The following is a 14,405-nucleotide window of genomic DNA, read 5'->3' on the forward strand; positions in this document are numbered from 1 at the left end:
CCGACCTCAGGTAATCCGCCCCCCTGGGCCTCCAAAGTGCTTGGATTACAGGTGTGAGCCACCACGCCCGGCCCCCAAAAATTTAAGAATTAGCCGGCCATAGTGGTGCATTCTGGTGGTCCCAAGTATCTAAGAGGCTGAGGTGAGAATGTTGCTGGAGCCCAGGAGGTGGAGTCTGCGGTGGGTGGTGATCGCGCCACTGCACTCCAGCCGGAGTGACAGAGTGAGACCTCCCTGTCTCAAAAAACAAAGCAAGCAAACGAACAAAACCCCCAAGGTTTCCTCATCTAGGCTGTAGTTCCTGGTTTTCCCCTTCCTGATAAAGTGCAGGCTGTGCCTGCCCTATACCTGGGGATTGGTCCCTTTGGACAAGATCTCATCAGGCCCTGGCCTTTATCCTTCAGAGGAACAGTATTACACTCGCATCTGACATCATGCACCTTAGGGCTTCAGCAGTGAGGTCACACCTGCCCTCATGCCCACACCATCCCGACAGCCCCAGCCCTGGCCATCCTCAGTCCGGCTCCCTGGGTTCTCAGGTCTTCTGCTTCTCCTGGCCAATGGATGCTTCCTGACCACAATTCCCATGAGATTCTCTCATCTGCAGGTGGATCTGTAAAACCAGAGGTTAGGGACTGACTGCCACGGGGCAGGGTAGCAGTGCTGAAGACGGGGATCACAACCAAAATAGGCCACACAGGCTAAAAATAAACAGTTTATGTAAAGTCATCTTTTAAGGAGGGTGTAGCTCCCACTGTGGCCCTCTCTGGGACTGCTGCTCCAACCCAAGGAAATGTGAGTAGGGGCCAACTAAAAGACCCAGAAGGGGCAGCCTGAAAGCGAACTGACAGATGGGGTCTAAAAACATAGAGAACATGGACAGGCCGGGCTGGGGTGCGGACAGGATAGATGCCAGCTCATCCGAACTGGCCTAGAGTCAAGGTGCTGAATTCCTGGCTCCATCGAAGCACAATGTCCTCACTTTTGCTGGGGCTCAGCACACTGTAAGTCTCGTTCTGCAGACATCTCATGCGGGACACCTACACAGGGATTCAGGGCAGGCAGTCTGTGTCACAGAGCCAGGCGCTAGGAGTGGGGAGGAGGCGGGTGTCAGAAGCCCACAAGAACGAGAGCTGGGCAGGCATGGGCACAGGGCAACAGAGGGAAGGAGGAAACCCAGATGTGGGTTTTTTTTTGTTGTTGTTTGTTTGTTTTTTTAGATGGAGTTTCGCTCTTGTTACCCAGGCTGGAGTGCAATGGCACGATCTCGGCTCACCGCAACCTCCGCCTCCTGGATTCAAGCAATTCTCCTGCCTCAGCCTCCTGAGTAGCTGGGATTACAGGCACACACCACCATGCCCAGCTAATTTTTTGTGTTTTTAGTAGAGACGGGGTTTCACCATGTTGACCAGGATGGTCTCGATCTCTTGACCTCGTGATCCACCCGCCTCGGCCTCCCAAAGTGCTGGGATTACAGGCTTGAGCCACCGCGCCCGGCCCAGATGTGGGTTTTTAAAGCCAGAGGAGACGCCGAGCAGCCTGACCCCTTTCCTGCAGAAACAGGCGGCTGAGGTTCGATGGGGAAGTGCCTCATCCCGGGCCACTTGGTGAGTAAGAACAGGAGACAGAGACCGAGACTTCAACGTCCAATTCTCAGCCCAGCTCAGGGTTCTTCCTGCGGTGCTCTCAGGGCCCTCCTCGGTCATCCACCACCCGCCTGGGAGGGCCTTGCCTCCTCCAGGACCGGAGGCGTGGAGGACAGCCTGCTGCTGGGGGACTCTGCCCGGGAGATGCAAGCAGGGAGCCGCTCTCCACATCCTAGCTGCTCGCAGAGGGGGCCTCAGAATGGAACAACTGTGGTGCCTGATGGAGGAGTTGCGGGAAGAAGTGGGGGCAGGGCAGGGGCGCTCACCTTCCGATTCCGGTTTCTCATCAGACACTGGTGACTTTTGAAGGAGCAGTAGTTCGGGTACTGGATATAGTCTGTGTCACAAATCTAAGCCAAGAGCCAAGGAGAGGGAGGGGGATATCAGAAGCCTCACCAGACAGCAGCCCTCCAGGGAGTATCTGCTAGGGCAGAGCCAGGGGCAGGGTGTGGCCTGAGACCCAGGCCTGCCACATCTGGGGCCCCTCACTCTGCCTTCCCTCGGCCCTTCCCCTCCCTCTCTGCCACAGGTTGCCGGGAAGAAGCCAGGAGCCTGGGAGTGTACAAGCTGAGGAAGGGGGAACGGGGCAGGGTGGGGTAGATAAGGGTCTAGAACACGGGACAGGGACCCAATTAGCAGCCTGATGTCAGGGATTTTTTTTTTTTCTGGTAAGTAGATGAAGGAAGGGGGAGAGAATCTGCAGTGTGTGACAGGGATGAGTCACTTCCTTCTCTGGACCTCGCTTCCCCATTCCAGATCAAGGGGCCTAGGACAAGAGCTGGGCATGGGCCCCTCAACTCAGCTGCCAGCCCTTGCTTCAGCTGCCCTTCCTTTTCCTTGCCTTGGTTTTCCCTGCTAACCACAGAAGGAGAGGCCTGGCTCCGACGAACAACAGGTCGTTCCACAGGGGAGGTAACTCAGGGGAGCAGGGAGCCAAGTTGATCTCCCTGGGCAGGGAAGGCACTGGAAGAGCTGGGAAGAGCCCGCCGGGCTGAGGCGGGAAGTCCTGGCTCACAGGGTTGGGCAGCCGTGTACGAGTCATTTAGTCTTTCCTTGTAGAAATGACTCTAACTTTGGTTGAGTTGGAAATGATTTGATCACAGCCACTCAGCAAGTAACTGGCAGAGCTGGGACCAGAACCTCCAGCGCCTGTGCTTTCTCAGCCCTCGGGGTCCCTACTCCTTTGCCTGCTCTATCGGGCAAAGGAGGGTGGGGTGGGAGTGCAATGGTCTGTTGGAAAGAGGCAGGAGGTTCAGTGAAGACTGGTTCTCGGAACCCAGGGGCCCAAGCCCCCTTCCACAAACTAGGGCAAGTAACTGGAAGGAATGGGTGAGGGTGGGGATGGGGCTGAGGTTGGGGAAGGCTCTGACCTTGGTGGGGAAGTCCCCATCATGGAAACTAAGAAACTCAGTCTGGAGCCACCCAGAGACTCGAGCATCTTCACAGCCCTTTGTGGCAAGCCGGGCGCACCAAAAGTCCATGCGGAGCCCACCGTACAAATCCAGCCCGTAAAAGCGGCCTGGTTCCGGGGACCCTACCTGTGGCACAGGAGACAGGGGACAGGTGCGTGTCCCTCCCCTCCTGCTGGCTCCTCCCACCCCACCCCCGCCACCTAGTTCTGCCTTTCCCACTGCAGGCTGCCGGGTTAGGTACCTGGTTGCCGATGGACAGGCTCTGGGAGGCCAGCAAGGGGCTGACAAAGGGTGTCCTGTGGGAGGTGTCACATTGCTGCCGCTGCAGGCTGGCCTCTGAGTGGCACTGCTCCAGCTTCAGGGAGCAGAAGTCACAGAGGGCACAGGTAGACAGGTGTCGCCGCCCAAGGCTGTCACAGACCTGGGGCAGGAGAATGGGTGAGGCTGAGGCTGAACGTCAGGGGCCTGCCTTCTCCCACGACCCAGCCCTCCAGGGTGGGCCCTGCAGAATGTCTTTGCATTCGGCCTCTTCCAAGAGCTTCTCTGGCTTTTCTACTTATCCCCCTCCTCAAGGGTTCCTCAAGGGCCTTGCCTCAGCTATTTCTTCACCCTCTTCCTGGATGATTTATCTACTTCTAGGTGATCTTCATCTACCTGTAGGTGACACCCAAAGATAGGAATAGCGAGCTCCAACCTCTTGCCTGGGCTCCAAATCCTCATTGCCAAGTGCCTGACAGATGTCTGTGCTCGGTGACCATGTGATCTAGTTACCCCAACTTAGCCTATCTGAAGAGAATGCGTAACCCTCCCGTGCCCCCTCTGCCAATGATAATGCTAATATTTACAAAGAGTCGGCACAGTGCCAGCAGTATGGCTATAAATGCTCTCATTTCATTTAGTTTTCACAAGCACCCTCTAACAGCAGACGTACTAATACTGCTCTCATTTACTGACGAGGAATCTAATTCTAAGTGTCGTTGAGTCAGTTGCTCAAAGCCACCTATCTAACAGATAGGGAAGCTGGGAAATGGGTCCAGGACCTGCCAACTCTAAAACCTATGCTCTACTCAAACACCTGGGTTGGAAACCTCCAAGTTCTTGGAAGATACTCTGCAGAGTGGAGTTACCTATCTACCAGCTGGGCTCTGCCCTGATTGAGCTTCCTCAGCAGTAGCAGGAGATCTTCAGTCAATCCCATAGTCCTCCTTCCTCCCTGGGGTGCACAGCCCATCACAGTGCATGAAATCCCCTACAGCACCTTGCCTACTCCTCCCACATAAGGGAAGCATCATGTCCCTGACCAAAAATCTTTATTGGATTCCCCTTTCCTATCAAATTAAATGCAAATGCTCATGTTGCCATTCAAGAGTTTTCCTTTCGTTTTGTTTTTTGAGACGGAGTCTCGCTTTGTCGCCAGGCTGGAGTACAGTGGTGCAATCTCGGCTCACTGCAACCTCCGCCTCCTGGATTCAAGTGATTCTCCTGCCTCAGCCTCTTGAGTAGATGGGACTACAGGCACATACCACTATGCCCAGCTAATTTTTGTATTTTTAGTAGAGACAAGGTTTCACCATGTTGGCCAGGATGGTCTCTATCTCTTGACCTCATGATCCACCCTCCTCGGCCTCCCAAAGTGCTGGGTGGGATTACAGGTGTAAGCCCACCTCACTCGGCCACGATTCAAGAGTTTTTGCATCGTGACCCTGTTGATCTCTGACTCTGTCTCCTGCTGCTCTGCTCCAGGTAAAAGGGACTCACTTCTTACTGTCCTCTCATCTAAGCCATCAAATCCAGTGAGCTCCCTCCATAAAACCCTGAACTTCTTACATTTTGTTTAAGAACCTCACCAACCACATTCCTTTTGTAATATTACTGTATCTATATTAACCTCCTCATGAGTTCTTGGCCCCTTAAGAGCAGGCAGTATGCTCATTGTAAGCATTCTAATTTCACTCACAAAATTTCTACTCTTTGCGGTGGCTCACGTCTGTAATCCCAGCACTTTGGATGGCTGAAATGGATTGCTTTGATCCCAGGAGTTTGAGATCAGCCTGGGCAACATGGCAAGACCCTTTCTCTACAAAAAAAATACAAAAAATGAGCCAGGTTTGGTGGTGCTTGCTTCTAGTTCCAGCTACTGGAGAGGCTGAGGTAGGAGAATCACCTGACCCTGGGAGGTCAAGGATACAGTGAACTGTGATCATGCCACTGCACTCCAGCCTGGGTGACAGAGTAAAACACTATCTCAAAAAAAATAAGAAAAAAAATTCGCCTCTAATATATATATATATATATAATTTATTATTATTATTTTTTTTTTTTGAGAAGGAGTTTTGCTCTTGTTGCCCAGGCTGGAGTACAATGGTGCAATCTTGGCTTACCACAACCTCCGCCTCCCAGGTTCAAGCGATTCTCCTGTCTCAGCCTCCCAAGTAGCTGGGATTAGAGGCATGTGCCTCCACGCCTGACTAATTTTGCATTTTTGGTAGAGATGGGGTTTCTCCATGTTAGTCAGGCTGGTCTCGAACTCCCAACCTCAGGTGATGCACCTGCCTCGGCCTCCCAAAGTGTTGAGATTACAGGCGTGAGCCACCGCTCCCAGCCATTTCTACTCTTCTTTCCTTCAGAGCCTTTGCACATACTACTCCCTCTACCAGGAATCTTCTACCAGACCCCTTCTTTTGCCTAGATTCACTTCTTTTATCTTCAAGTCTCAGTTTAAACATGAGTTCCTCTTGGGAGCACCCTCTGATCCTCCCCAACATGGAGAGTTGTCCCCCACCCACCCCATCTATCTCTACACTTCATGCCTATCCCTGCTACAGCACTGATCTCATCACACCTTCCTGCGTATTTCCTTGTCTGTCTCCCACCCTAGATTCCAAGAGGACAGAGGACTGGCTCTATTGCACGCACTGCTAACATCTCAAATATCTAGTAGAGTTTGTGCCTAATCCGTATTTGTTGAACAGATAACTGGATGGGATCTGAGCTCTTGAGAAATGTTTGCTAAATTGTATTATTTGTGAAAATCTAAAATATATTTTCCTGGGAATAGACTTGCTGGTTGTTGAGGACACACGGAGACTAGAATCTCTTTACAGATTCCCTGGAATGGGTTCTATGAACTTTCTGGAAAGAAGAAGAGCTGCATCTAAGGCAAAGCTAGGAAGATGGTGAACTGTAACAAGAATCAACAGTTGACTTAGGGCTGGGCATGGCGGCTCATGTCTGTAATTCTAGCACTTTGGGAGGCTGAGGGAGGAGGATGGGTTGAGCCCAGGAGTTCAAGACCAGCATGGGCAACAAAGCGAGACCCCATCTAAACAAAAAATAAAAAAAATTAGGCAGGCATGGTGACACATGCCTGTAGTTCTAGCTACTCGGGAGGTTGAGGTGGGAGAATCACTTGAGCCCAGGTGGTCAAGGCTGCAATGAGCCATGATCGCACCACTCCCCCACAGCCTGAGTGACAGAATGAGACCCTATCTTAAAAAAAAAAAAAGCCGGGCGCGGTGGCTCAAGCCTGTAATCCCAGCACTTTGGGAGGTCGAGGTGGGTGGATCACGAGGTTGAGAGATCGAGACCATCCTGGTCAACATGGTGAAACCCCGTCTCTACTAAAAATACAAAAAATTAGCTGGGCATGGTGGCGCTTGCCTGTAATCCCAGCTACTCAGGAGGCTGAGGCAGGAGAATTGCTTGAACCCAGGAGGTGAAGGTTGCAGTGAGCTGAGATCGTGCCATTGCACTCCAGCCTGGGTAACAAGAGCGAAACTCTGCCTCCAAAAAAAAAAAAAAAAAGTGGCCCAGCGCGGTGGCTCAAGCCTGTAATCCCAGCACTTTGGGAGGCCGAGGCGGGTGGATCACGAGGTCGAGAGATGGAGACCATCCTGGTCAACATGGTGAAACCCCGTCTCTACTAAAAATACAAAAAATTAGCTGGGCATGGTGGCGCGTGCCTGTAATCCCAGCTACTCAGGAGGCTGAGGCAGGAGAACTGCCTGAGCCCAGGAGGCGGAGGTTGCGGTGGGCCGAGATCGCGCCATTGCACTCCAGCCTGGGTAACAAGAGCGAAACTCCGTCTCAAAAAAAAAAAAAAAAAAAAAGTGAAATCTGGAAGGCTGGCAACTCAGGAAAGTAAAGAATGAATTCTGGACTGAACTGGATTCCAGACCGGGTCTTGAGCCTTAATCCTTTAAGGTGGACTGGTGATGTCCTTCCCAGGAAGTGTGTCCCACTTGGAGAGAATCTGTCCAGCTATGCCTCATGCTTCTGCCCGTCCTCCACTCCCACAGACTAACACAGTGCCGGGCCCAGAGGATGCCCAGTGGCACGTATCCATTAGACAGTATGGTGCGCATACCGACTTCCCGAAACCGAGGATCTCCTCCTCCATGTACTTCCAGGCCTTGGCTGTGGGCGTGATGATGCAGGTGTTCTCCACAATTGAGTAGCACAGCACCAGCAAGGCCTCTGTGTGGGGCAGCTGCAGGAGGCTGCAAGAAGACAGCACTGACGGCGGGGCTGGACCAGGTGGCCGGGGCGGGAAGCGACCTCCGCCCTCCTCCCCTTCCTTTAGTCTCTGCTCTTGGTCACACACATGCAGCATGCTTAGCCTGGGGCCTTAGGGGCCTTTTACAAATGAGGAACTGAGGATCCCAAAGGAGAAATAACTTTCTCAGAATTGCAACGCTAAGCAGGGCCAGAGACAAGACCAGAACCCAGGTCTGGTAGCTCCGTGTACAGGGCTCACGTAGAGAATAAGCATTTGGGCAGTGCTTAGGCCAACAACAGGCACAGAACGGGCGAGGCAGGCGGCTGCTGGCTGTGCCTGATGCCCAGACAGGTCTGAGCGGGTCTGGAGGCTGATGCTGGGAAAAGGGGTTCTCACTCCCAGGGAAGGCAGAGGGAGGACAGGTGGAGGAGAGAGTCGGACCTTCCTATACCTGCCAGGTTTTTGGTTTCTCCAGTAGGATTCCTCATCGTATATTTCATTCATTTCATCCATTTCCTGGGCTAATCGAATGAGCTCCTGGATGTTCTCCATCAACACAGGAGTAGACTCCACTTCTCGTACCCGGGGAGTGAAGGAGGGAGGGTTCGAAGATAAAGATTCAGAGTGAAACTTGGGCTCCGAGTCTGTCTGCAGCCAAGACATAGCGTCCAGTCCCTCCTTCGTGCCCTGTCCTCCTTCCTGCTGTCCCTCCTCTTCCTGTCCCTCCTCTTGCTCTGGTTCCTGCCCCCCTTCCTGCTTCTGCTCTTGCATCGGCTCCTGCCTGTGCTCCACTCCTTGCTCCTGCTTGTGCTCTGGTGCCTGCTCCTGGCCTCCCAGGGACAAGGAGGATTGCAGGAGCTCCTCCACGTTGCTGTTAAGCCTCTCAGGCCAGGGCTGGAAGGCCTGGTGTTCTGTCGCTACAGCAGGGTTTAGAGAGAAGGGAAAGAGACGGGCGTCCTGAGTGTCTTTGTTCACAGAGGGACACACACAGAAGCAAAGCAGACCAAGTCACACTTATATACATGGAAAAGAATACAGGTAATCAACTAAAAGAACATTCTTATCGGCTGGGCATGGTGGCTCATGCCTGTAATCCCAGCACTTTGGAGGCCGAGGTGGGCATATCACCAGGACAGGAGATCAAGACCATCCTGCCTAACATGGTGAAACTCCGCCTCTAAAAAAAAAAAAAAAAAAAAAAAAAGATTGCCGGGCGCGGTGGCTCAAGCCTGTAATCCCAGCACTTTGGGAGGCCGAGGCGAGTGGATCACGAGGTCGAGAGATCGAGACCATCCTGGTCAACATGGTGAAACCCCATCTCTACTAAAAATACAAAAAATTAGCTGGGCATGGTGGCACGTGCCTGTAATCCCAGCTACTCAGGAGGCTGAGGCAGGAGAATTGCCTGAGCCCAGGAGGCGGAGGTTGCAGTGAGCCGAGATCGCGCCATTGCACTCCAGCCTGGGTAACAAGAGCGAAACTCCGTCTCAAAAAAAAAAAAAAAAAAAAAAAAAAAAGGAAAGAAAAAAGAACATTCTTATGGCGATTGTGAGGTTGGTGGTGCGTGTCACCTCCCCACCTCCCTGGCAAGCACTCCTCTTCCCCAACTTCCATCTCAAATGCCACCTTTTGTCCCTCTCCCTTAGGAAGCACGAAGTATGCTGAGCATCTGGCAGCTAATCCTTTTTAAAGTGAAGATGTTAGTTTATAAATGGCCCAGAGGCCTTCCAATGCAACAAAGTCTTTGGAATTGGGAAAAATGGATTCAGGGCAAAGTTGAAAGTAACGGCAGAAGAGATACTCGTCCAGGAGAGCCCTAACTTACATTCATAAAAAGCTGACACTCCCTTGTGTAAACAGCTGTCTGCTGGCGCCCCCTTCCCACACAACATGCTTCCCATTTCCTTGCATGGATGCCTTATATCGTGGGCTCTGGGAATCGGGAGAGGAGTAGCTAGTGGGCTCTCAGCTGCTGAGAGGGTCTCACCTGTGAAGTGGGGTGAGATGGGGGAGGTCATCGTGGTGGATGAGACTTCAGCTGGAGTGTCTATTTCCTTGAGAGTGTTAGGTGAGAGAACAGAAACTGGCTGGGAGCACCGGACTCTCTGCAGGAAGAGAAGGAAAATGGGAAAGCCTTTCCCAAAGAACCAGGTCCAGCTGGGTTCCTCAGTCCCTTTTCCAGCATGTCTCATCTCTCGCAGTTTCTAGGCAGGGATAAAAAGCCATGGTCCCTGCTGGAAGCCTCTAGACCTGAGAAGGGGTCCTTTCAGAAGATAAACCTCTGTCTGGGCCACATCCCTTCTGTCACTTTTGCATTTGACTCAAAATCACTGACCTGTTTGAAGAAATGGAAGGGCTTATCCCTTTGCCTCTTCCCAACCCTCTTCCCTACTTTTTTTTTTTTTCTTTCTGAGACACAGTCTCCTTCTGTCACCCAGGCTGGAGTGTAGTGGCATGATCTCGGCTCATTGCAGTCTCTGCCTCCCAGGCTCAAGTGATTCTCCTGCCTCAGCCTCCCAAGCAGCTGGAATTATAGGCGTCCACCACCACGCCCAGGTAATTTTTTGTTGTTGTTGTTGTTGTTGTTGGTATTTTTAGTAGAGACCGGGGTTTCACCATGTTGGCCAGGCTAGTCTTGAACTCCTGACTTCAGGTGATCTGCGCGGCTCTGTCTCCCAAAGTGCTGGGATTATAGGCATGAGCCACCATGCCCAGTCTCTTCCCTACTTCTCTTGTAGTAACAGAATTGTTCAATCTGAACGTCCAAGGTGAGACTGTATTCATCTATAATCTGGGTAAATGACTGGCAAAATGGCAGGGAAGGAGGAGCTAAGGAATATTCTCTTGGAGCCCTTCCTCCGCTTCCCACTCCTGCCGCCTCTCCCTTGGCCCTGGGAGACCAGATCCAACCTTTGTCCTGGGCCTCACCTTGGCATAGTAGATGTGGTTGGAGCAACGGTACTGAGTAAACTGGCAGAAAGACTCAAACCAGGAGGCATAAGGGAGGTCGGAGCAGACAGCACCTGAGAAAGGGCAGGGATGGAGAAGATGAGCCCGCAGCGGGAGCTCGGCGTGGGGCTGGAGCAGTGGACTCCATGCCGTGGGGAGGGTGGGGAGGGTGGAGAGTATGAGCTCTGGGTGAGGTGGTGCCAGCCATGCCCTTCCCCGCCTCACATGAGCACAGGGCTTTTGCCCTGAGGTTTGGGTGAACACTCTGGGTGTCTTGGCCACAAGTCTGGCCCTCACCATCCGGTACTAAGCCGTGGTTTTCATATTGGTCCAGCTGGACGAGTGTGGGATTCCGGCAGCCGTGGGTTGCACGGAGACGGCAGGTCGTCTCTGCTTTCCAGGTTGGGGTCAGCAGTGAGAAGAAGCGTTCGTATTCGCTGGGAGAGAGCGGGCTGCCTGGGGTGGAAGCCGGGGTCGAATCCTCGGCTGGGGCAGGCGCCAGAGGCAGGAGCAGCACTGCGGGGCGGGCGAGCGGGCGATGGAAGGACCGAACCCCACCACCCGCTCCGGGGCCAGGGCAGGCAGACCCAGACGGGCAAGTTAGGAACAGGGCTCTCGGGCGGGTTATCCCTGCTGACCAGGGTGAGGGGATTCCAGAGACCCAGGCAAAGGTCCGACAGCGGGCGGGGGAGGATGGGAGGCTCCCAGGAGGCGGGGGCAGACCCCGCACGACCACCTTGAGGAAGCGTTCCAGAAACCATAAAAGCAGGGCTCTCGGGAGGGAGGGGACTGAGCCCGGGGAGGGGCTGCTGGAGCAGGTGGAAACCTCTCACCCTTCAGGAGTGAGGGAAGGAAGGCTGGCTTCCTCATGGCCCTAGAAGATTCGCTGCCGTTCCGCGGACCCAAGCCGCCTCTAACGGGCCAAGCCGCGGAGCCAGCGGCAGACGCGGGGCGGGGCGCACGCCGGCTTCGCCCACGCGTCACAAAGAACGGGCCGGGGAGGGGCCTGGACAGCCGGGCGGAGCCCTCAGGTGGCCTAAGCCGATCAGATGGTAGGGATGGCAAAAGCTACCTTCGCTTAGCATCTTTTTTTTTTTCCTCCCCTCCTGCGACGGAGCCCTGCTCTGTCGCCCAGGCTGGAGTGCAGTGGCGCGATCTCGGCTCACCGCAACCTCCGCCTCCTGGGTTCAGGCAATTCTCCTGCCTCAGCCTCCTGAGTAGCTGGGACTAGAGGCGCGCGCCACCATGCCCAGCTAACTTTTGTGTTTTTAGTAGAGCCGGGGTTTCACCATGTTGGCCAGGATGGGCTCGGTCGCTTGACCTCTTGATCTGCCCGCCTTGGCCTCCCAAAATTTTGGGATTACAGGCTTGAGCCCAGCCTAATTTTTGTAGGTTTTTGTTTTTGTTTTTTTTGGAGACAGAGTCTTGCTCTATTGCCCAGGCTGGAGTGCAGTGGCAGGATCTCGGCCCACTACAACCTCCATCTCCTGGGTTCAAGCAATTCTCCTACCTCAGCCTCCCAAGTAGCTGGGATTACAGGCGCCCTCCACCACCCCCAGCTATTTTTTGAATTTTTAGTAGAGACAGGGTTGCACTATTTTGGCCAGCCTGGTCTCGAACTGCTGACCTCAGGTGATCTGCCCCTTGGCCTCCCAAAGTACAGGATTACAGGTGTGAGCCACTGCAGGCGGCCACTTAGCGTCTTTACAGAAGGAATCCCATAAGGTGGATACGCTGTCATTCGTTTTACAGATGAGAAATCAGGTCTTAGGAAAGCACCTTGCCCAACAGGTCGTGAGGTCTAGAGCTGAGCACAGGCAGAGACAGAATGTGCAAACCAAAGTCAAGGCCTATCTGCGCAGGAACTAGAGAGGGCACCCCATGAGCAAAATGGGTGAAAGGGGAAAACGAGGTGGTGGCTCAGTGGTCTAAGAAAGTGGTTTCCAAGGGGGAGGCGAGTAAGACAATCCGCTGAGGTGTGGCAGGAGAACTTTTGTTTTTGTATGTGTTTTGTGTTTAAAATGAGAAATTCTAGCCCCAGTAACAGGGTAACCCGGTCTCTACAAAAAAATACGAAAAATCAGCCAAGCGTGGTGACGTGCACCTGTAGTCCCAGCTTCTTGTGGGGCCAAGATGGGAGGATTGCTTGAGCCCATGAGGTCAAGGCTGTAGTGAGATGCAGTCCGGCCACTCCTCTCTAGCCTGGGTGACAAAGTGAGACCCTGCCTCAAAAAAAAAAAAAAAAAAAAAAAAAGGAAATAAATAAAAATAAAACAAGAAATTGTCTTGGGCCAGACTTGGTGGCTCACGCTTATAATCCCAGCACTTGGGATGGCAAGGTGGGTGGATCCCTTGAGCCCAGGAGTTCCAGACCAGCCTGGGCTGTCTCTACAAAAAATACAAAAGTTGTCAGGTGTGGTGGTGTGTGCCTGTTGTGCCAGCTGCTACTCAGGGAGCCGGGGGCAGGAGGTTCACCTGCGTCTTCGGAGGTCGAGGCTGCAGTGAGCTGAGATCTCACCACTGTGCTCCAGCCTGGGTGACAGAGTGAGACCCTGTCTCAAAAAATAATAATAATAAAATTAAATAAATAAAATAGAGGCCAGGCACCGCGGTTCATTTCTGGAATTCTAGCACTTTGGGAGGCCGAGGAGGGTGGACCTCTGGGACGCCAGGAGTTCAGGACCAGCCTGGCCAAAATGGTGAAACCTTGTCTCTACTAAAAATACAAAAATTATGGCTGGTCTCCACTCACTACAACCTCCGCCTCCCAGGTTCAAGTGATTCTCCTGCCTCAGCCTCCCAAGTAGGTGGGATTACAGGCATGCACCACCACATCTGGCTAATTTTTATATTTTCAGCAGAGACGGGGTTTCACCATGTTGGCCAGCCTGGCCTCGAACTCCTGACCTCAGGTGATCTGCCCACCTTCGCCTCCCAAAGCACTGGGATTACAGGTGGCAGCTACTTCACCTGGCCTATTTAGTTTTTTTGACACAGAGTCTCAGTCTGTTGCCCAGGCTGGAGAGCAGTGGTTCAATCTCAGCTCACTGCAAGCTCTGCCTCCGAGGTTCAAGTGATTTTCCTGCCTCACCCTCTTGAGTAGCTGGGATTACAGGCACCCATCACCATGCCTTGCTAATTTTTGTATTTTTAGTAGAGATGAGGTTTTGCCGTGTTGGCCAGGCTGGTCTCGAACTCCTGACCTCAGTTGATCCACCTGCCTTGGCTTCCCAAAGTGTTGGTATTAGAGGGATGAGTCAGTGCACCTGGCTCACTTTTTTTTTTTTTTTTTAAAGAAATCATGCCAGGCATGGTGGCTTATGCCTGTAATCCCAGCACTTTGGGAGGCAGAGGTGGGTGGATCATGAGGTCAAAAGACCGAGACCATCCTGGCCAACGTGGTGAAACCCAATCTCTACTAAAAATACAAAAATTAGCTGGGCATGGTGGCTCGTGCCTATAGTCCCAGCTACTAGGGAGCCTAAGGCAGATGAATCACTTGAACCTGGGAGGTGAAAGTTGCAGTGAGCTGAGATCACACCACTGCACTCCAGCCTGGTGACAGGGCAAGACTCTGTCTCAGAAAAAAAAAAAAAAAAAAAAAGGAAAAAATCAAGCTAATATTTAGTATAGTAGTACACATGTATAACAGAAATACATCATTTATTGGAAATTAAGTGAAAGATGTTTTATGGAGAAAAGCTGTACAATTTACAAAGTTTTGGAGATCCCTGGTCTGAGGCCCACCCTTCAGCACCTCTGTCTTTCCCAAGTTGAGAACTTGTGGGTTCTCGGGCAGAGGCATCACTCTGGTTTCACGTCGTGTCCTAACTCTGGCATGCCATCGTCCCACATCGTATCCAACCCAGAGGATGCAAAAAGAAATGCTCCGCACATTTA

General features: G+C 52.7%; 1 protein-coding gene across 1 annotated transcript; it reads right to left on the reverse strand.

The window, feature by feature from the left end:
* Positions 1-702: 702 nt before the first annotated feature.
* On the reverse strand, positions 703-11,439 carry ACRBP (acrosin binding protein). Its single transcript, XM_003942155.3, has 10 exons — positions 11,339-11,439; positions 10,803-11,021; positions 10,485-10,579; positions 9,544-9,661; positions 8,008-8,473; positions 7,425-7,557; positions 3,300-3,479; positions 3,017-3,184; positions 1,913-1,996; positions 703-1,040 (listed from the first exon to the last, which is right to left on the reverse strand). Exons 1-10 carry the CDS (start codon positions 11,373-11,375, stop codon positions 918-920), a joined length of 1,623 nt encoding a protein of 540 aa, XP_003942204.1. The 5' UTR covers positions 11,376-11,439; the 3' UTR covers positions 703-917.
* Between the last annotated feature and the right edge of the window lie 2,966 nt (positions 11,440-14,405).

Source organism: Saimiri boliviensis, chromosome 7 (genome assembly GCF_048565385.1).
Source record: "Saimiri boliviensis isolate mSaiBol1 chromosome 7, mSaiBol1.pri, whole genome shotgun sequence".
NCBI lineage: Eukaryota > Metazoa > Chordata > Mammalia > Primates > Cebidae > Saimiri > Saimiri boliviensis.

Coding starts and splice junctions, on each gene's coding strand:
- ACRBP (XM_003942155.3), bottom strand. CDS start 11,375: ATGAGGAAGCCAGCCTTCCTTCCCTCACTCCTGAAGG. Junction 8,474..9,543: donor CATCTCACCCCACTTCACAG/GTGAGACCCTCT, acceptor ACCCTGCTGTAG/CGACAGAACACCAGGCCTTC. Junction 3,480..7,424: donor TCCTCGGTTTCGGGAAGTCG/GTATGCGCACCA, acceptor CTCCTGCCCCAG/GTCTGTGACAGCCTTGGGCG.